Source organism: Epinephelus lanceolatus, chromosome 21 (genome assembly GCF_041903045.1).
Source record: "Epinephelus lanceolatus isolate andai-2023 chromosome 21, ASM4190304v1, whole genome shotgun sequence".
NCBI lineage: Eukaryota > Metazoa > Chordata > Actinopteri > Perciformes > Serranidae > Epinephelus > Epinephelus lanceolatus.
In genome coordinates this window covers 25,786,630-25,809,099 of record NC_135754.1, presented here as the reverse complement: position 1 = coordinate 25,809,099, position 22,470 = coordinate 25,786,630, and the positions used below count along the sequence as shown (strand labels likewise).

Here is a 22,470-nt window from a genome sequence, read left to right as displayed (position 1 = left end):
ATGGAGGTTTAAAGGTATACTATTCAGTTTTCTCGATTACTGTTAGGAAAGCGAAAGTATAAGCCAACCCCAGATTCACTCTTGTTTGGAGTTTTGCCTCACTATATTGGCCTTTTTTTTAAAAATGTTTTATTAGCGCAACAGGATGCCTGTTGCTTACAGTCTGGCACCTGGTTGCTGCCTTTTTTTAAAGCCCTGACACCACCTGAGCGCTGTTGGGGTACATACCCATAAACAGCCTGAACATAGAAAATAAGAAAATAAGAAATTTCAGACAGAGTGCAGAGTCTCTGCAGAAAAACACACTGCCACACACTTCTAGTGGGTCATAAGTGATGATTGAGAGGGATTACTTCTGTATGAGTCCACATTATTACATAGTTATGAAGTAAATATACACATTTGTGGTCTCCAAATTTAATCATATGATATCCATCAAGGGAGACGTAGCCAGTCTTGAAATGCACTGACAATTTGAAGAATCCGACTTCATCAAATCACTGATAATCCATTGATAATTCACGCCCCCCTCAGCAGGTTGTTAATTTATTCCCGCAGTGAGCCAAACCACACAGTGTTTACCTAATTGCCTTGTTAAATCCATCCAAAATGACAGCGAACCACTTTTGGTCCGATTCCATCGCATTTGGCTCGTCGACAGGCATGTTTGGTGCCGCCAGAGGTGTGTAAAGCTCAGTGTTCCTCCCCATCTGTGTCTGGTGAGACACGGCGTGGAACAAAGAGCCCATCGTCTGAAGCTGGTGTGGCGTTACGCTCACTCAGAGTTCACCTGAAACACTGCACCCATGGCTCCAGGTAACAGCCCCCGCTGACTGATACCCTGCTGGGATTCCTTGACTTTATCGGGCGAAGAATCTGAACTTTGTGAATGGCAATACACGCAGGTGGTGACACGTCCCTACCCAATTACACGGTTCCTCACATTATTCACCTTTGTCAGAGCTGTCAGACCTTTAATCACAAGTAATTGCATTTATACTGCAAGTTTACTAGTTTTATTTTCTAATTACGATAAGTAAATCCGAGACACCAAACTGGCCAAGTATCTGTGCCATGAACATCCCCACAGGTAGAAGATAAGGAAACCAGTGAGATCCCTATCAGCTGTATGTACGGAGATGTTAGAACGAGCTGTCGTCTTTGAGTTTAAGAGGGTAAAAGGTGAGCAGCGCGGGAGAGGCGGGATTTATGACTATTAGCAGACGGTAAATAAGAAGACAGGAGTTTGTCTCGTTGAAATGTGAGGACTGATGTCATTCACACCGCTCCCCCGACACCGAAAGTGAGAGGCCGATCAGGGGTAGACACCGTTAGGTGAGCTCTCAGCCCTTTGTGTGACACCCAACCTTAGCCCCAAGGGTTCTGTCCTCGCCATTAAGTGTTACACACACACACACACACACACACACACACACACATTGAGGCCTGTCTGTGCTTGAAACAGTGATGATTCTAGTGAATTCACACACATAATGAGACATTAATTTTAGTAACTATTGATCTATAGGCTGCTCAGAGGGTATGCAGCTGTGACGTGCCACATTTAGGATGCAGGTTGCACTTTGAATAACATTTTAATGTCAGTAGCTCCTTTACACTTCTACTGTAATGTAGATACAGTATCATCTTTACCATCAGACACTTGCCTCAAGTGGCTGAGAGGATAACATGCAGTGACAGTTCCTGTATTTGACACACCATCTCCGCTGTACAACACCTGGCAGGTAGGTTGTCTAGACCACACAGAGGCCCCGTCGTTGAGTTCATGCCAAAGACGGCTGCGTATTTTCTTCCTGTATGTAGCGAAACATGGTCAATGTAGCGGTTGATCAAACCTTTGGTTTTCAACCCGTACAAATAGTATTTAAGCTTTACATGCACACTAATAGTCTGATATCTTTCTGAATATGACAGTATTCAGAATTTGATACGGGTCATGTAAACATTTATAGTTGTGCGGCAGACCCTACACCATAACCTATGCCGTTGTGAGCATTTCTACTACTGTGTTATTTTAGTTGATTCAAAACACACATTAAACACACATTAAACATGGCTTAATAGAGACAAATTCAAACACAAGTACACAAATCAGCTTCACTATAACTCGTAGCATTCACAGACAAACACTTGTCTTTATCTGGACACATTTTCCCCACAAATACAACATACTAACGTCATTAGCACAAGCCTATGGCATTTTACATTGTATATATTAGCCGTGCAGCTAGCAGACTTTTCCTCTTCTCATATAAAGCCAGGGACAACAGCAAAATTTAACAAAAGTAACGGCACACAATTTGGCTCCATTACAACTCACAAGGTTCACTGACAAAACAGCTGTCTTATACTAAACATGTTTTCCAAACAAATATAACATGCTAACGGTATTAGCACAAGCCTATGGCATTTTACATTGTATAAATTAGCCTAGCGATGAGCTGAGATTTCCTCTGCTCATATGAAGTCAGGATAAATCACACACAAGACTTAAAATGCTATTTTTTGTTGAGGCTTTATTGTCTTCACAATATATCGTGACTTCTTCTTCTTCTTCTACTGTCTTTAGTTTAGTTTTACTCACTGTTTGATGATCCAGGAGTTTCAGTTGGCTGTAAAGCTGACTGATTTGCAGGATGTATGGAGAGTTTTAAGATGACGTTATAAACCGATTGTCTTGACTGTCGTGTTCAAAAAATGAAAACAAAACTTTCCAAACATTTTCCCAAAGAAACAGGCCTTTACAAAAATAAAGCTCCAATAAATGGGGTATTAAACGACATCATCAAACAATAAAAACCATGATTGTATCTTCCACGCTCCACACTCACTCCTGCACACCTGCCTTCAATTAAAGGTAAATGCCAGGTCAGGTGGTGCATTAGGGTGACTCAAAAATAATAGGAAACTAGGACTTTGTTTATGGTCAGCTCTGTGTGTTGTACACAAACCAACTTACTAGCAGTTTGCAAGGCTTGAGGGTAGAGAGACATGCTAAAAAGAAAAGCCTGTATTTCTGATTTAAAGGAGAAACAAAACACACCTACGTTTTCTCTTTTTTAGAATAAGGGCAAACATTTGAATTTTTGTGCACGTAAATATTTTTTCTTTTAGATTCCTTACCCTTAACCCCTGACTAGTTTCTAGGTTGTTGTAGGCAGTTATGACGAGATTTATATATGATGTTATTAGCACATTTTGCAAACCCATAAACTACTGTGTGCATTGTGCAGTTGCAACCAAATAAGATGCTCATATCAACTCAGAGTAATCCTGCAAAATCTAATTCTGTTGTGTCTTCTTGACAGAAATAATACACATTTAAATAGCTACACATTAAAAACCCTATATTATCAGACAGAGTTTAGATGTTCTCCATAGATACTGTGGTCTGAAAGCAGCCAGTGAGCATGACTGTCTATTACTGTGCATATTTCAATGCAGGTATTGGAGCATTTTCTTTAATTAAAACAACATTTAGACAATTGTGCAGCCATAATGGAGGTAAATGCTCTTTAGATGCTTTCCTATATAGGCAGTATGTGTGTTTCATAGCCTCTCGTGCTGCTCTTGCTATATAAATAGAGCAGTTTTCATGCTTATGTCCAACTTACAGAAACAGTATTGTGTCCACTGCGGTGCTACGAAGATAGAAATACTCAACTTTTGTTCCATTAAATTATTTAATTGCTGATTACTTACTATTACGTTTGGCTGTGATTTGCTAGAATAATTCCTCTCTGATGTCTTTGTGTTGGTTTATGCGCCTCTCTGCCACCAGCTGTCATGAAGCTATTTTTTCATGCATCCCAAATTAATAGACACTCATTCTGAAGTGTCTGATGCTATTGTAATACAAGCCATGTGGCATTCGGCCAAGGCTGCAATATAAGACACAATTGTTGAGTTTTTTTTCTCGCTTTCTGTCTGTTTTAATGCACAGTAATAAGTAAGTAAATGGCGGAAAGATGTGTGTCTGAAATCGCAGGGGCCTTTGTTGCAGATAATTAGGTTAGCAGCAAGAGTGTGCAGGTGTTGAGGGTGTGCTGTGTGCTCGTGTTGTGTTATCGACTTGCTCATATTCGTAGGCTGTCAGGGGTGTCGCACTTCCCATCAGCCCCAAAGCTCACCAACCTCTTCACTATTAAAATGATCACTTTCAATAGCAGACAAAGGAAAGAGGGAACATATCTAGTGCAGGGTATTCTCCCCACCTCTAATGCTTATCTGCCTTTTGATGTCGGTGTAATAAAAGGCCTATTGGGCTTCCACAATGACCTGCAAAATGGACAAGGGCCGATATACTGGGCTCTGACTGTCGCTACCATTAACTAAAAGGCCCAGACATTATGGAGAGCCGGGGATGAAAGAACATGGAAAAAATAATAATTGAAAAATTGCCTAATGCTAAAGTGAAAGAAAATGGGACTGTGAAAAGGCACTGTAATATTCTGTTATCCCCTGTAAATGCAGCCAAACAAGAGATGCAGCGAGGCATTCTTTTTGAAATGGATGTGGTTCAATTACCTGCATGTCTAAATCTAGTTAAGGCTTCCATTGTCAGGCTCAAACATAACAGGCAGTTTTGATGTAGTGTTAAAGCGTATTATGCCCTACAACCTACATAAAATCAAGAGAGGTATGACTCCATTCAAGATGTGGAGGCGAATTAAAAAAGCGTGCAGTGATAACAAGGTTAATTTAATATTTATTCTGTTTCAGACTGCCGTTTGGATCACTGCTCCGAAAAGAGTTGCACGATGTTTTAGAGGGCTTATGGAAAATTTGACAGCTTTTTTAATTCATTTATTTTTTAAGGCTATTTCAGTGGATGATTAACTGGTCTCCAATAAAAGGAGAAGTGATTTGTTTTACCATGTAATACATCAAACTGGAGAAGACCTCCAAATAAGCATGGTATATCTGACAAAAATGTATTGATTAAACATTCTGTCGATTAAAAGAAAATTAATCAGCAACTGTTCTGCTAATTATTTAAGTAATTTTACTAGCCAAAATGCCACTTGAATATCTTGAGGTTTTCGGCTGTTGGTCGGATGAAACAAGCAACTTTTAGCTCTTAATCACTATTTTTCAACAGTTGATAAACTAACCAACTAACTACTCTATTTACCGAGAACATAATGAGACGATTAACTGGTAATGAAATTAATCGCTAGTTGCAACTCTAAAGCATAAATTTTGTAATTTGCAGGTAAAAAGATGCTTACTGTACATTAGGCATCTAGGTTAAAACCAAGTCGGATGGCTTTTTTTAGACGTCTATGACCCTGTTTACATGTGGTTTTAACATGTGTCTCGGGTGATCGGATCACAACTGGGGATAAATACTTGGATTAGTTACTAAACTCAGTATTTCTAGGGTACAGGCCGAGTTACATCAGTACCACTGAGCACAGTTTCACGTGAAATCAATCAGTGCCAAATTACAGTACATGTGGCGGAGAATGCCGGATTTAGACAAGAGGCAGGAGTGCCACGAAGAACGCTGAACTCTAGAAGCCAGCTATAGAGGTCTGACACCGGCAGCCAAGCTCCGCAGAGCCACAGGTTCAACTTCAGACAGGGGGCAGAAGCAACCCCAAGTAGGGAAGCTAGCCATGGAGCTCCGTGGCTGCTCTGTCCACTTCCCATCTAGCCAAAACTATCAATGCAGCGCCGATCTGCCATGATAGTTTCTGTGTCTAGTCTATTTCAGGGCTCGACAGTGCAAGCGTTTCACTCGCATTTGCGACTAAAAATAGGTGTGTGCGAACTGTAAAAAATATTTAGGGGCACATGTGCGCATAAAAAAATCAGCCGAAGCAGCCTATATTTTTGTCAATAAAAAAATATGATAACCTAACCGCAAAAATTGGAGGAACTCCAGCCGCCTTCCCTCTTCCCCGTGTGACACGGTTATGGGCGGTTTTCCAAGCCACTGTCGGCACAATGCGCTCTTGCGCCGCGGTAGCACATACACCATGAATGGGTTTGTCGGCGGTGGTCTGCGCTTTGCGCGCTCTGTGTGAAAAGGGCTTAAGTCCCACTGTCGGCAGCGTGGAAATAAGTCAAAGTGTGGAGGAGATGGACCGGGTTAAGCGGCGGATCTCCGGGGAAGCCTGCTCCGTTCTCCCCGTAGTTCAAATAATTTCAACTCTGAGCGCAGCGCTCGGGCGGAAAATCAGAGCGGTGTGCGACGCCAAGGGTAGCGGTGCCGCTTTGTCAGGCGTTGCTGCCCTCTCCATAGACAAACAATGGGACAGCCAGCACAAAGCGGTTTTACAGCTGATCATGTGTAGAGGCCTTTAGGGACTGTTCGCCACGATACCGCTGCTGGGCAGGGTGGAAATAAAGCCCTTTTCACACAGAGCGCGCAAAGCGCAGACCTCCGCCGACGAACCCATTCATTGTGTGTGTGCTACCGTGGCGCAAGTGCGCACCGCTCTGCCGCTGAGCTGAGTGACGTGCGAGAGGGCGCATGTTGCGGCATCTGCGCGCTGTGACGACACCTCGGCGCCGCGCGTCCAAATAGCAGAGAAGAGCCTGAAGTAGACCCGAAAGGGGTCACCATGGAGCTGTAGCTCCTGAACAAGCCTGTACTCCCCCAAATCCTGTCCTCTGCGCCCTACCCCACGGTGGGCACCGCAAAAGCTCTGTGTGAAAGAGGCTTAAGCTTAAGTCCTGCAGAGTTTCAGAGGACCTGGAGAATGTTTTAGGATAGTAATAACATTATATAAGATAATCATATTGCAAAGATAATATATATAAGATAATAACATTAAAGACAAAATTAAATTGCAATACTTTTTCAAAACTTGATGATTTTACCTTTCTGTACATTTTGTATACAAATTCATTAAATAATTTTGCTTGTAAATGTCTATTTGCATCACGTTTATTATGGAAAACACATTATTTGATCAATTTACATTGTGCCCCTAAAGTTCTTTGTGCGCTCCTTACTTTTTCAACTTAGGAGCACATGTGCTCCTTGGGAAAAAAGTTAGTGTCAAGCCCTGTATTTTCTTTATTAAACTGTTTTGGTAATAACCTATCACTGCCACACACACACATAAATACACAAGCTGACAGACAGAACAGAAGATTAGCTCTATGTGTGATTAGAAAAGAGCAGAGGAGCAGAATTGCTTTTCACAGTCGTACGTCACTGTCAAAAATAGATTTTTGTTCATACAGAGAAAGTAAAATACATAAAAAAGGTACTGTTGGGTACCGGTATCAGTTGAGATGTGAACAAGACCCAACCCTGCTAAATACAAGTGTAAACAGCCACTGATGCATTGCGATCTGATCACTCAAATGTTGCTGAGGTGGTCTTGGATTCATTTGACCACATATCTTTTGTAGTGGAAACAATAATGTGTCTTGGTGCGTACCCAAAAAGGACGTAACACGAAAAAGAAAATAATCAATGCAGGACGTTGTAGTTGTTTTGGTGACAAAAGTGGCGGGAAATGTGTTGAAGTCTACTGACAGCGTTTCTCAAACTGTACTGACACAACTGCTAATGTGACTGTCGAGAGTGTGAAAGTAATGAATGTGGACAGGGTCCTTTGACCTTCTAGCAGAAGTGGTGTGGGCATTAAACGCAAGTGGTCAGATGGAGACACAGTTGTGAACGGCAGTGTATCTCAGCTGTCCACTTGTGTTTGGATCGCCAAAACGCATTTCAAAACCAAGTGTAAACAGGGTCTGTGTTATTTACAACCATTATTTCTACTTAATTTCAAGGACTACAATTTAAATGCAAAGTGACCTGCTGCAAATTTAAGTTTAGTTGTTTAAATGCTATTGAATTAACAGTAATACACTAAAATGTGTTTGCAGCCAAATTTAGCCCTGTTTTGTCGTGAATGCTAGCCATTGTTTACCTGCAAATCGTCAGATTTTTCCGGGTCAAAATGGACCTCAAGTGTGAACAGTATTTAACCCACTCCCTCTCCCAACAAGCCAGAATCCTTACATTTAGTCTACAAGTCCACAGACTAACTAACAGCTTGTACATGTAGAGGTGAAATGTGAAAGTCATGAGCATCTGCTTAGCTGTAGTCAGAGGTCAGGAGGTCTCAGTCAGGGTCACAACTCCACCACAAGCACCGAATATCCAACAACAGTTGTTTTTTTCCACTTGAAGACAGGATGTCTCTGAACAAGCTCTCACTTTCTGTATGTCCTGTTTTCTTCTCTCTTTGCAGGTAACAGTTAAAATGTACAAGCGTGGCTCTCAGGGCTGGCTGGGTAAATCCCTGAACGCCACTGCCACCATCCCCTCCAACACCTCTGTGATCTTCAGGATCAGCGGTGAGGAAGCAGATGCCAAAATCCCAGCGAACACCATTCACAGCATCATGCTCAGCAACTGACAGAAGAGGATAGCCAGCACAACATGGCAGTGTGGGTGTATGCAGATGCAAAAAAAAAACAAACTCTCAATTTAGCTCAGACCTTTTTACTGAGTGCCTTTTACTATGCAGTGTTTGTATTTTATTATATTGTACTAAAAACTTATGAATGTTTTTAAGTGAGCATTTATTGTAAAAAACAAAAAACAAAAAAGAAAGAAAAGAAAAAGACCCATTTGCCAATTTCCCTGATTTTCTGATCCTCAGCGCCAATATTATGCTAATGAAGATGGTTTTAGACAATTAGCCTGATTAACTTTCTCTTGTTTTGAATTTCTAGGGCTGGCCCACACTTTACACTAGCCATTAATTAATCATTACGCCAGCTGATTGTGTCACATCAGTTCAGGATTGAAGTGTTTAATGTGTTAATTGTGGCAGTTAAATACTGGTGGCCTCTAGTGGGATGAGGGCCGAGCATGTTACTGCCTGCACGGGTTTAATGGGCAGTGATTTACGGTCTGTTTAGACGGTGTAACTGTAAGGTGCTTTATTAATATGCTCCACTGTGCAGAGGAGATGATAACATATTCAAGAGTGCACAGCCGCAGCCACCAGCACCATTCATAAGCATGTCTGAGTCACTTTCCATCAGTTACCAGGCTTACACAGCTGCGCTAACAGCTAGCAATTGTATTTACTGTGCCTGGTCGTGGCCAAAATGAAGTTATTTCCATCAAGATATCAGTGCCTTTAGCTAATGCAATAGAAGGAGCTCTCTGTGTTGATGATATCTCTTTGCATGGCATCTCTCTACCTGAAACATCATTACACTCTACTCAAGCTCCTCACTTTTTCAAATGTCTGTTTACTGTTTTACCTGAGGGACAGATTGAACTAACAGCGCTGTGTTGGTTGCAATTGTACGCACACATTTTGTAGACTATGGTTCTTTTTCAGATGTTGGTCAACATTGCTTGAATTTATGATAAATTTTGCATATTTGAACTTGAAGGAGCTGTATACAACGTTTAGAGCTTTCACACATCAGCAAAGAGCTATTATCTATGTAGAGATATAGAAGAGTGATGGTGCCATGAGCAGAGAATGAAGCAGACTTTGAAGTCTTTTTGACATAGCAGCCAAACCGTGGACTTACAACTTCAGGTTCATCATATGATGCCATGGGGCCTCAGAACTTTTCCCATAGTTACATTGTGAAAGACATGCCTGTGAATCAGTGGATACATTTTCTTGAGCTTCACAATCTCCACAAAATGGCTCGTTTCACTATCAGAATTTTAACGATTCATTCGGATATAGGGTCGTCTGCTGGGATGGCAAATGGAAAATAACACACTTGTTTGTGGGGGGTCGCAACAAAGCAAAAATAAATGCTCAGTCAACCACCCAACTGGACTGGACCCAAAAACTGCCAACTTTATGAATTACAGTAGGCGAATATGCAAATGCTAAGATAGTGAAGGAATGGCCTGCCTTACTGTGCCTCTGATTGGCTTACCCTGACCTTGCCACCCTAACCCTAACCAGTCCCACTCCTCTTGCCTAAACCTAACCAATCCAGCTAATGAAGGCAACGAGTACTCGCCAATCATAGGGAATGTAGCTGTCCTCACTATCCTAGGAATTTGCGTACCACAGTTGTCAGGACTGAGAACTGTGACAAAGACAGACAACTAGAGACAGAGAAGGGGGGAGAGGTGGAAGGTGGACTATTGCATGCAAAGTTTCTGTCTTCCTGAGTATTAATAACTTACTTGAAACACTGCTTTTTTACCCGCCCGCTGAAACCTGTGATATTTATATAAGGTTACAAGTAAATCAAAAATAAAAAATGAGCAGTAGCCAAGCACAAGTGAATGGATACTGATCTATGGTGGTGGGAGATATTCAAGATGGCGATGACAAACCTGGTCACTAAAAAATGTACCACTTCGGCCATCTAGCAGCCTGCGCTTCATCTGGAAGATAAACCCAACCTTAGTCTGATAACATTTTTAAAGTCTAGAAGAGCAGCACGATTCAATTATTTCATCCCCATTCAAGGGCTAAAGTGGGAGTTAGCCGCTCGGCCACTGTAGGCCTCTGGTGTGCCTGCTCTGCGAGCACCATGATGTGGAGGATCTAGGTAATTTTCTACCCAGGAAGTCGAGCTTTTTTGGTTCTGCGCACACCACTAAGCACCTTGCATAGGAGTAAATGGGGCCCCGTCTCCAACAAACTAGCCAGTTCACCATGGACATCACTCAACCTCTGTGTGTTGTAGTCCAAGCTTCTCTGTTCTTTGTTGTGGTGGGCAGTCTGGCTGTGCGTGCATGTTTGTACATGTCAGACCATGTGAGTGTGTTCCACTGGCTAGCTAATCACCACTGCTCTGCATTGTGCTCGTACAGTGGTTACCCCCAGTGATGTTAATGGTAGTGAATGCGATGGGTGTACTGCTAGGAAGTTGAGCAGGTTACCAAGGAGGAGGTGGGTACACTCCCCTAAGAATTCCGATGGCTTTTTGGCTAATTGGTGGGTATGGTCAAAACAGACAGAAAAAGAGGTGGATATATCATGTATACCTGTGTATACCCTCCACTACACCACTGGTTACCCCTGATATCAGGACATCGTTGTTGAGAAGTCTAGTGCCCACCCTCTGGTTTTCCTCCAAGTTAGCAATGCTAACTCTGTCACCACTGTTGCCATAGTTAGCACTATAAATGGAGTTACCACCTTTAGCTGCTTGCCGCTAGCTCAGCTACCTCCATGTTGAGAACCTAGTGCAGTCAATCTCACCCCAGGCTTTAAATGTTGCATACAGCTCCTTTCAGAACTAAAGAGTGTCCTCAGGAACTGTTTTCGCCACAGCACTTGACAAACATTTTTAGCAAAATCAGACGATACAAGGATTTAAAGAACTTATTATATGTAGTGTGTGGTGGTGGGTGCATGCAGGGCAATAAAAATGTTTTGTTCATATTTTTTAAACTTCTAGCACTTTCAGCATCAAGCTAACTTATACATGACTGTTAACCTCACTCTTCAGTTGATGTAAGCATGGTTGTTTTATTCATTGGTGTGTGTGTGTTTTTTAGTTGTGGTTTTTATGTTTACATGTATTTGTACTATCTGGTGTCATAATAAACAGATTTGATAATTTAACATTTCTGAGTCAAAGTCACTTGTCACGTAAGGGTCACAAGGTTCCTTCGGAGCTTCATTTGCGAGATGGAGGGCACCCATGGACAGCTCACTCTGCTCTTTGAAAGCATGTAGCGCGTCTCCAGCGCGGTAAAAGACTGGATATTAGGAATGGATGACTGGCCACGGGGACAAAGCAGAGCTCTGTTGGGAAGCGTGGTGGCGAGAGGGAGGGGAAGCTGAGCGGAAATGGACATGGGGATCAGACCAGAACATAGTGTGACAAGGTAACAAGGTAAACTGATCCCAGGCTGCAATTCCTCTGGAAACTGAATCAATGAGGGTTCTGTTAAAATGGAAATCCTCCCGGATATCGAGTTTAGGTGAATCTATAGCACAATAGAATCAAATGTAAATATGTTTTCCTTTGCAGTGAACATGTGCGTCATGTCGAGCTGTCATGACCATCTGTAGGTTACATGTTTTGACATATAGAAAGACTTGGCGAGTCAGGACATCCAGGAAGAACAAAAAGTCTTGACCCTGCACAGACCAGGTGTCCAACTTTGACCCCTGGCCGCTCAGCACGGTCCCAAGGGTTGTCAGGTCAGGTGACTGGTTTGACCTTTCCTTTGTACAGGACATGGAGCTGTAGAGCAGCCCAGACATGACGGACAGATCCGTCTCCAATGACACATGCGAAGGAACGAGCTGCAGCCATTAAGTTAGAAATCCTGCACCACAGTTCTGTATTCATATGGGTCAGCACTTGAGGACATAACTGTTTTTTCTCTCCAAAATGTTTGAAACGCTTCCTTTCACCTGCTTGAACAGCCAAATTCCAGCGCTGAACAAACTCAACAAACAGTTTGACCGTATTCTGTGGACCCCCATCTTGTGCGATTTTGCTGCTTCAGCTTGACTAGCTCAAAGGTCCTGCTCACACGGAGGTCAATGCGCTCCTTTTAACTAATATTTTTCTGAGATGCGGGCCTGTTTCATCTGTAAAGGGCCCTAGAGATGAGATTGTGTTGTAGTGAGAGTCTAACCCCACGGGAGAAGCTGTGTTTACTGTAAGTGGGGAAATGGTTAGGAATGACTCCTGGCTCTGACTGTGCCCTTACATAAACACAATGTGAACACCAACATGTACTGAAACTGTCATTGCATTAGTATTCAGCAGTTAACAATCACTCTGCATCTCTTATCTCCCTGTAAAGATGGCAGCTATCTCAGCTTCAAATGGCTCAGTTTTACACAAGTATTTCTGTTAAATAGAACTTTGACACCACAAACCATTACTCTGGTATCTAGCCATGCAGATAGCTTTGGTTTTATTTGCTCTGGTTTTCTGCACTGCTCACAACATTGATAAAAACAGGACATTTAAACAAGACTGCAGCCATGCTAATGGCTCTGATATACTCGGGCAGAGTGGTGCTTTGAACTCAATGCTAATTTAAGCATGCTAACATGCTCACAACGACAATGCTAACATGGTGATGCTAAGCAGATATAATGTTCACCACTATCAGCATCTTAGTGTAGTTTCCCAACTTTCCCAAATAACTTAGTATCTTAAAATTATAAGAATTTGTCTCAAAAATATGACTTAGTGAGCCTTAGTCAAAATATTGATAAAGTTTCTCATCGTTTTGAGATACTATGTTATTATTTTCAGATACTAAGTCATTATTTTGAGATACTGTGTTATTATTTTGAGATACTAAGTCATTATTTTGAGATACTATGTTATTATTTTGAGATACTAAGTCATTATTTTGAGATACCAAGTCATTATTTTGAGATACTATGTTATTATTTTGAGAGTTTCTTGTTATTTTGAGAGACTACGTTATTATTTTGAGAAACCAAGTCGTTATTTTGATAGCGTTTCTCATTATTTTGAGATACTAAGTTGTTATTTTGAGATACTATGTTATTATTTTGAGAAAGTTTATCATTATTTTGAGATACTAAAGCCTGATTTATGGTCCTGCGTTAAATCAACAACGTCGCTACGTCATAGGGTACGTGGCTACGCAGAAGGCTCGCCGTAGCCCCCGGCGTAGCCTGACGTGCACCAGAGATACTGGATGAAGGGAGATACCCAACTGTAGGCTTATCCAATGTTAAAAAAACGGTTGCTCTTCCTGTCTCCTAAGTGGGCGTGGTTAGCTCTCCCTCCAATCAGAGCCTGTTCTCCCTCAACCCCCCCCCCCTCCCCACCACCGTGTTGAACAGAGGCTCTGTGGATGTCTGTGTATGCAGATCGAGAAGCAGGTGGAATGAAAATACATTCTTCCTATTATTGCAGCCTGTTGTTGCACAAAGCTTGGGCATTTTTTATTTATTACTAGCGGTAAATAACTGTTTGTAAGCTAACTGTGATTTTACCGCCTGTTTATCAAGATCACGAGATCTCGCGAGAACTTGTTTTCTGAGATGGACAGGGCTCAAATAAAGTTAACTTTCTCTTGATCTGTGTGGATGAAAAATACAGCTTTAGCGTCAGAATGTTGGTAAGATGTATGGCTTGTGGAAAATGAACCCAGTATTTACTTTAGTGACTACAGGGCTAAAGAATTGACCATAAATTGTGATCACGTTCATTTTCCTCATTGACGACAATACATTCAGAGCTGCCTCAAGTCTCCTACGGGGGCGTGGCGCTGACGTCACTGAATCAGGAAGTGAGCTGAGTTGGGTATCTCGCATCATCCAATATCTCTGCGTGCACCTCCCCAAAAATGTAACTACACGTCGAGGCGACGCAGACCCAGCGCAGACCGAGAGGGCTGTGATTGGTTTGTTTGGTAGCAACGCATTTCCGGTTCCGTATTCCCAGACTGCGCCATCCCCGCCATCTTTAAACATCTTCTGTTGCGATGTAGATGTTGCACATATGTTGCAGTATTAAGGCCCATTTATGCTCAACGTTCAATACGGATACGGACGGAGCCGTCTGTCCGTGCTCCGCTTTCATTTCTCTGTGACCGGAAAAGCCGGAAGCTAAACAAAGAATCAACTAGAGACGACGATAACCATTCAGGAACGGAACACAGCCTCCTACCGCTCTGGCGGTGAATTGCACCGCGACGAAATGGAGTGATGGAGAAGTTTGAAGGGTTCATGACGGCGTCACGGCAACGACGTAGGTACGTTGTAGGTACGCCACAGGACCATAAATCAGGCTTAAGTCATTTTTTGAGATACTAAGTCATTATGTTGAGATACTATATTGTAATTTTGAGAAATGAAGTCATTATTTTAGGAAAAAATCTTATTTTGAGACATTGTCCTTTTTTTTTTTTAGATATCACAACATTATTTTGGGGACTTACAGGATCTTTTTTTTGTCACATTGTCAGAAAAGGGCTTCCATATAAACCAAATGGACACATTAAAATTGTACAATTTATCCTGATTTCGTCAGGCAGACATTAAATGCCCCAATAAATGTAGCATAGCAATCCATCCAATGGTTTTCAAGACATCTCACTAAAAAGACACACATAGCATGATGGTGACACCAGAGGCTTTAGGATACATCGCCTGTGCATTCTGCATGTCTGCATCAAATTCCAATTCATCCAATAGTTGAGATATTTCAGCCTGGACCGACATTTTCATTCATATAGTGTTGCTAAAAACTCAACAGCTACGATGTCTTAAGAAACATGTCACAGGTAACTCTGGATAATCCAAAGACCCCGCTGTCAACAGTTATTACTCAAACTACTCTGTGCTAAAGAAATAGACCCAATAAGAACTGTTGACATTCGAGACCATATACCAATGAAGGTCAGGACCCTGCTTCTCAAAATTAAACTTATTTATCTGAGTTGTTCCATTCACAAGTAGACAGGGCTTTATATTAAAGGGGCATAAGCTAAACCACTGTCAAAAAGCGTTGTTACGGCTGCTTTAAACACGTAGATACTTACATTAATACATCTGTGATAAAAAAAAAAAATACATACAGTAACTGAATTAAACCTGAAAAAGAAAATTGCAAGACCTTTCTTAGCATCAGTATTCAAATAAAGCTGATGTATCAGAAGGTTAAGAGTGCTTGGTGTAACATAGTGAAAGTTTTTAATGCATTTTATGACCGCATAGTCGTTTTGCCACAATTACAAGTGTAATTGTGGCAAAAACATAACTACAAGCTACATTTTGCAGGCTTTTATACAACTACTACAATGTGATGATGAAAGGAGACAGGCTGTCCCTCTAATGCCCACCAACCTCCATTCTGTGACCGCTACTTTACTGAACAGCAACAAAGCTTTCAGCGTGAAAGCAGCGGGATTCATAAGAGATTAAATGTTTTTCCACCTCTTGCAGATGTTCAAAATTAAGTAGGGTACTCAAAAGTATCATCAAGACTCTATTAAATGTTTAGTTATTAATACACTTCAGTGTTGGACAAAAAAGAAAAGAAAGAATCTTTCAATTGTGCATTCACAAAAGGATAAATAAATGGGCACATGGGTAGCAACAGGCAGGGGGCTGCCAAAATTAGCCAGTCTTTAAACAACCCTCAAAAGCACCACACTTGTAAAAACCTACCGGACAACAAAAGACATACAGGAGTGAATGAAATGAAGCTTCCTTGCCAATTACTGTGGCGAACGTGGCTGCGATGGGGCTTTTTGTGCTTCACACAAGCAGTCTTTTCTCCCCTTGTCCCCAGCTATTGAGAGGGATACATTAGCCAGGCAGGGATGGATGGATGGAGTGGAGAGGAGCACAGCGCAGTCACATAGCTCACTTCACGCCTGGTGTTACAGACCTCTCTTATGACTTCACTCACAGTGCTCACGCAGAATGTGATTTTTTTTTTTTTTATTTTTTTTTTTTTAACAATGTCATTTTCTACCTGCTTTCTAAGACTTGGACAAAAATCCAGAAGCGGAAAATATCTGCTCACTTTTATCCCTTTTGCATAAATATCAGTGGAGATATTCACATGTGGTTTAATTTGTCATTGGGCTGACACAAAATCTATTTTGTTGATAATTTACTAGAGTTAAAATAAACCAGATATGTTTTTAAGGGAGCATGCTCTTGCTTCAAGCAGCTCTACCGCTCTTTTCATTCCCCAAACAATATGGTCTCCCCAAACCAATCACCACAAAGAATGCTAGCATTGTGTGTTTCAGCAAACGGATAAGTTACATTTGCACGTTATTATGTCACAGATACGTTGAAAATGTGGTTAGGTTTGGGCACAAAAAGCACTTGGTTATTGTTAGGAAACGATCATGCATTCTACGTTTCTTTAAACCATAGATACGATACATTTGCACGTTATATAGTGGATACGCTGAACGCTGTGATTTACATGTGGTTGTGTTTAGGCACAAAAAACTCTTGGGGCGAACAAAACTCCATCACTGACCCAAAATAACCACATAAGACATCTTTAAAACCCTCAAATCCATGGGAGCAAACAAGACAACAAAATCCCAGGCTTAGAGGCAGCAGGACCAGCAGTCCCAACACCAGAAGCCTCTCTCCCTTGCTGCTGGCACAGGAGCTCTTAGCACCTCCTTCATGCCAGGTGTGCTGCACCTCGTTAAGTAATGCAGCACACCTGGGCAGCTCTACAAGGGAGGGGAAAGGGACAGCAGCGTAGAAACACATACAGATTCACATACAGAACAGATGTCTTGGTAAAAAACAACCACTTTCCATGATACTATCCCTGCTGACGGGTCACTGCATAACACCCACGTTCAGAGCCTAAAAAGTCACTTGAAAACATTGATGGGTTGCTACAAAATGTCCATGTTTGGAGCTTGAAAGGCCGACGGAAACACACCTAAAGAGATGCTGGCAAAACACAGATAGGTTGCTACTAAACACTCACACTTGAGGCCTAAAAAACCGTTTGAAACGCAGCAGTGACTTGATAAAACACAACAGGTTTTGTTGTTTGGCGGTCTTGAACAGTGGTCTGCAGCTTGGCAGGCATCTTGCCAAGGTGCTATACCATCGAACACTTTCACCTCAAGAGGACAAAGTGTGCTTATATATTACATTACTTTAGAAACATCTATTTAATATGTATAAAACGTGCAAATGTAATGTGCTCATATTTTGCCAGCCCAATTGTGAGAAAAAATGGTGGCATTGTACGTTTCTGCAAACCATTATATATAACCACCCATAGTGGATATGCTGTGATTTACACGTGGTTATATTTAGGGACAAAAACCTCTTGGTTATGCTTGGGAAAATAATCACGTTTTAGTATAAAGTGCCTAGTTTTTGGGGCACAATCCCCGCAGGAAACGCAGAAATGTCTTGGTAAAAAAACAGCCACTCTCAATGATACTATCCTTGTAGATGGATCACTACAAAACACCCATGTTTGGAGCCTAAAAGCCACTTGAAAACAATGACGGGTTGCTACGAAACACCCACACTTGGAGCCCTAAAAAGCCATTGGAAATGCAGCAGTGACTCGTTAAAACAACACATTTTGTTGTTTGTCAGTTTCAAACAGTGGTCTGCAGTTTGGCAGACCAACACCCCCTCCACTTCCAGATGAAAGTGTGCTTATATATTAGTCTGGAAATCCAGACCCAAATCTAGAAAGATTTAGGGTCTGGCTATGAGTAATGCAAATTGCCCAACTCGAAGGGCGACACCAAGCATGCATTTGAAAATATCACTGCACGCAATTGGATAACACTATGACCAATCAGAACAATACACGGGGTGACGTATCCAGAGTGCTACCAGCGGAGCTAACTGGTAGATTAGACTCTTGCCGTATCCGGTCGGCAAAACAGCAAACAAGTCCTTTCTTGCAAAGGAAAGATTCGAGCGCCGTCTTCTGTTCCTCTTTTAGAGAAAAAGCCGAGTCTAACTCGTTCACTGTAGCGGCCAAAGCCGTTTCCAACAACTGGTGTTCATCTGTAGCCATCTTGCAATGTTTACTGACTGATTCCGGACTTTGTCGTCGCAGCGCTGTCGTCATCTGTTTAGCTCGTCTCTGGCCTGCCTATATCACATACACCGATGTGATTGGTGCAGCTCGGCTCCAAGGGCATGGGTAATGAGCATCATTACTGACTGCCAGAGTGACTTGCTGAGCAAATTCAAATTGTGCTCTTGCGAGAACTCTGGATTTCCAGGGTACTTATACATTACTTTAGAAACCCCGATTTAATATGTATGAAACATTGTACGGAGGCACTGTACATTTCTGCAAACCAACAAGGCTGTGGTTCACATGTGGTTAAATACACAGTTTTTTGGGCACAATCTCGGCAGAAAACACAGTGATGTCTTAGTAAAAAACAACCACTTTTCGTGCTACTATCCCTTCTAACGGGTTGCTTCAAAACACCCATGACTGGAGCCTAAAAAGCCGTTGGAAACACAGCAGTGACTCATTAAAACACAACTGGTTTTCTTGTTTGTCAGTCTCAAACAGTGGTCTGCAGCTGTGTAGGCATCGCGACAGGTTGACTTGCCTTGGTGACACACCATCCCCTCCACCTGCCAATCACAAAGTCAGCTTATATATTGCATCACTGCAGAGCTGTTGATATGATAGGTATGAAATGTGTAAATGTACAGTATTCATGGTTTGCAGAAACGTACAATGCCAACATTTCTTGTAGCGATTGGGCTGTTTTATTCCTTTCCCAGACCAATTTTCAAACTTAATATTTCTCCAAAAGCACCTTTTCAGTGAGCGTAATTTTGGTCATTTGCAGGTGGAAGTCTAGGTTAGAAGCTGCTGAAATTTTAATGAAAAGTGAACCTTTTCAGTGACCATATTTTATCTTGTAATTAGGACCTGCTTCACGCTGAAACATGATCATTTAAATGCCTTGTTTTAGACACCTTTTAAAATGCAAATGCTGGCTGCAGCACTGATGTTATGTTTAATTGCATAATATTTTTTTCTCTTTTTTTACGTACATGCCTCTGGACCACCTCAATGAATGCTCGCCTCTTTATTTTCATGGCAATCCTGGCAGGCGCTGCAGGGTCACAGCTACGTGTGCGTAAATGTGCTGCCTGTGACAACTATCAGCAAGGTTAATGCTGCGGATACCCACATCCATCATTCAGTTTCATTAGCGCTGTCCTCTGACCTGTTCCACATAATGTTGTCAAATGTGTCAGGCGCCAGATTATTGGGAGGTATGATGATCAATAGATAAATAAGAGAGAGCTGTGTGCGACGCTGCTGGCACGGCTGCAGAATAAACCTCCATCCAGCATTCTGCCGCCTGTCACAAATCTGAAAAACAAATGGACTAGCCCGAGGCAAGAGCCATCAATAATAATATAATGTGTGGACGATGATGAATTAGAGCCAGACTTCTCAGTGCACTGCCGCTCTATGCGCAGAACCATCACTGGATGAATGCATTGATCTCCGCGTTCACATTAGTTTGCTTAATCTGCATTTGAGTCGATGGGACAACACACTGTTTCACTTCACTGAATTCAGAAAAGTTAATAATGTCCAATAATCAAAAGCTGTTTATGAAAGCACCTCTTTGTTTGTGTGTCATTGATTCAACTCTGTAATGCACTGCAGTCGCTGATCACTCAGACAGAATGCACTTAGGAAATGACAAATGTGTTTTATATTCAATAACATAGATTTTTCCCTGCTTAACCACTGGTTGGAGTTTAAACACACTTTTCCACATCCATAATAAGTACAGACATTAACTAGTAATAACACTGAACATTCCCTTTCAGTTTCTTTCGCTGAACTGTAGTTCTTGGATGTTGAAGGCGTATATGTTACCTGGAAATTGCATCATTCCACATTGTTGTCATGTTGACCTTATATCTATCTGCATTCATACTTTATTCAGTATCTTGTTTTATCAACATTTCAATTTGCTTATATCCATACAATATCTTGGGTCTTAGTATGTGAGAAATGTTTTATGAATGTAATTATTAACTGAAGCGTCATTTGGTTCCATGCTTTAATGTGTAAAAGCCTTTACAGAAATGATTGCTTTAATTCAACTTAAGCCATGTAGCACACTTAAAAATTGCAATCAAATTGTCTTCCCCCCACCCCCATAAAGGGCTTAAAATTGGACAATTTCAAGCCCAATGTAACAGTAAACCTTGAATGCATGTAATGAGAACATGCTGACGTTCTGAATCTGGGTTCAAAGGAGACAAAACCACCACATGCTCAAGTCGTGGTTATATCGGATACTATTCATGTCGAGACTGAGCAGCAAAGATTACATAATCCATGACCTTTTCTTTTGCAGTATTTAAAAGCTGAATAGTGACGTGACACCGGTGTGAGCAGGGTCTACACTCTGCTAATAGATGTAAACATCTGATGTGAGCTCCCAGCTGTCTTGCAAACTCTTCCACCAGTCCAGCCATGACATAGTATGTCACAAAAAATGTTATAAAAATCTCATTAAAAAAAGTCATTAATAGTCATATATGTTCTTGTACGACTCAATCATATGCTGGCTCTCTAAAATGGCACTCAGTTATTAAAACTTTGAGAACCTCGATCTAATTTTGGAACACATTCTCATGCCCTACACATCAAAATATGACGCACTAGGCACCCCTCCAGTGTCCGTTTTGGACACTCAGGGACAGGATATCAATTTACACTCATTACTTGAATTGTGTATTTTCAAAATAAACTCTGTTTCCACAAAAAATGTACAGTTTCTGCTTGTTAAATGCACACCGTCTCTTTTCAAAAACAAATGTAGAACATGGGTAAAAAAAAAAAAGATTTTAGGTTTACTTTCTTAGGTTAAGGCAACAAAGGCACGTGGTTAGGTTTAGTGGAAACATCATGGTTTGACTTAGAATAAGTAAGGCCCTTGCAGAAGGCTGCTACTGCATGATCAAGTGCTTAAAAGCATTTGTGGAGACAGTAGCCTCAGCCATTACCACCAGCAAACACCATCGTCCAAAGACGATCATAATCCTTGTTAAGGCTGGAGAGAAAAGCATCCCACAACCAAGCCTCAGCAGGCAACTGGCATCTGAGAGTTGATCTTGGCAAGCAGCTGCAGTTTCCAATGCCTCAACAACCTTCCGTCCAGAAATGGTCACCTTTTCTGACTCCACCAAACAAGTGATCAAAGTAGAACTCACTGTAGGAGTGAGGAGGACAAGGAGCGCATGGATGAAACCCAAGAGCGAAAACATTCCAAGCTCCAGGAGCAGACAGAGCACTGGAAGAGGTAGGGCTGGAACAACTGCTGTGAGCCAGTTGAGGTGTGATGTTAGGGCTTTGCAGGCCAGTCACTCTGCAGGGTCCTCACAAAGCTGGGGATAGCAGGGCTGGCTAAGAGGAGGGCCATCAAGAATATCATCAATGCCGCAGAGAGAGCAACTAGGTGGCTCTGGCTGAGGAGGGAAGGCCCCGTGGTCTACAGCTGCTGGGATGCAAGCTGAGGACTGATCACCCCGGCTGGGTCGTGTGGGTGAGGGTGTCTGAAACGACCTGAAACACCTGATGACGATGTATCCCAGCACATCCACAAAATGTATTCTATAAGTACGTTACGTGACATACTTCCTTAGCCTAGTATGCTACACATATTAGCATACTACGTCATTAACTTTTGGTTTTAAATGGGAAACAAACAGCAGTCTCCCAGGTGAAAGTCCAGAGTTTGTTTGAAACATCCACCTCCCACTTACTCGCTCTATGTGTCCCTTATCTCTCTTTATACTACTGCATACCACCACTAATGGCTGCCTCGTGCATTGGTGTCTGACACCAAGGACCACTGTCGAAGTGTTGGTATTTGATAAATTGGGAGTGAGACCAGGTTGGATCTAGGACTTTTGTTTCAAATGCTTTAAATGGTCAGTTTAAATGTTAAGTTTTAAACATTTATCTTTAGCAAAATCCCCCCAGACCCTCTTGGAGGAATGGGTCACA

At 41.8% G+C, this 22,470-nt stretch overlaps 1 protein-coding gene across 1 annotated transcript in view; it reads left to right on the top strand.

Annotated features, from left to right (window-relative positions):
• The window catches only part of LOC117247255 (uncharacterized), a 28,390-nt gene extending 16,833 nt beyond the window's left edge, over window positions 1-11,557 (top strand). Inside the window, exon 7 of the mRNA XM_033611661.2 lies at window positions 8,241-11,557. Within this exon, the coding sequence (XP_033467552.2) occupies window positions 8,241-8,408 (168 nt within the window). The 3' untranslated portion in view covers window positions 8,409-11,557. The remainder of the gene's footprint in view (window positions 1-8,240) is intronic.
• The last annotated feature ends 10,913 nt before the right edge of the window (window positions 11,558-22,470 follow it).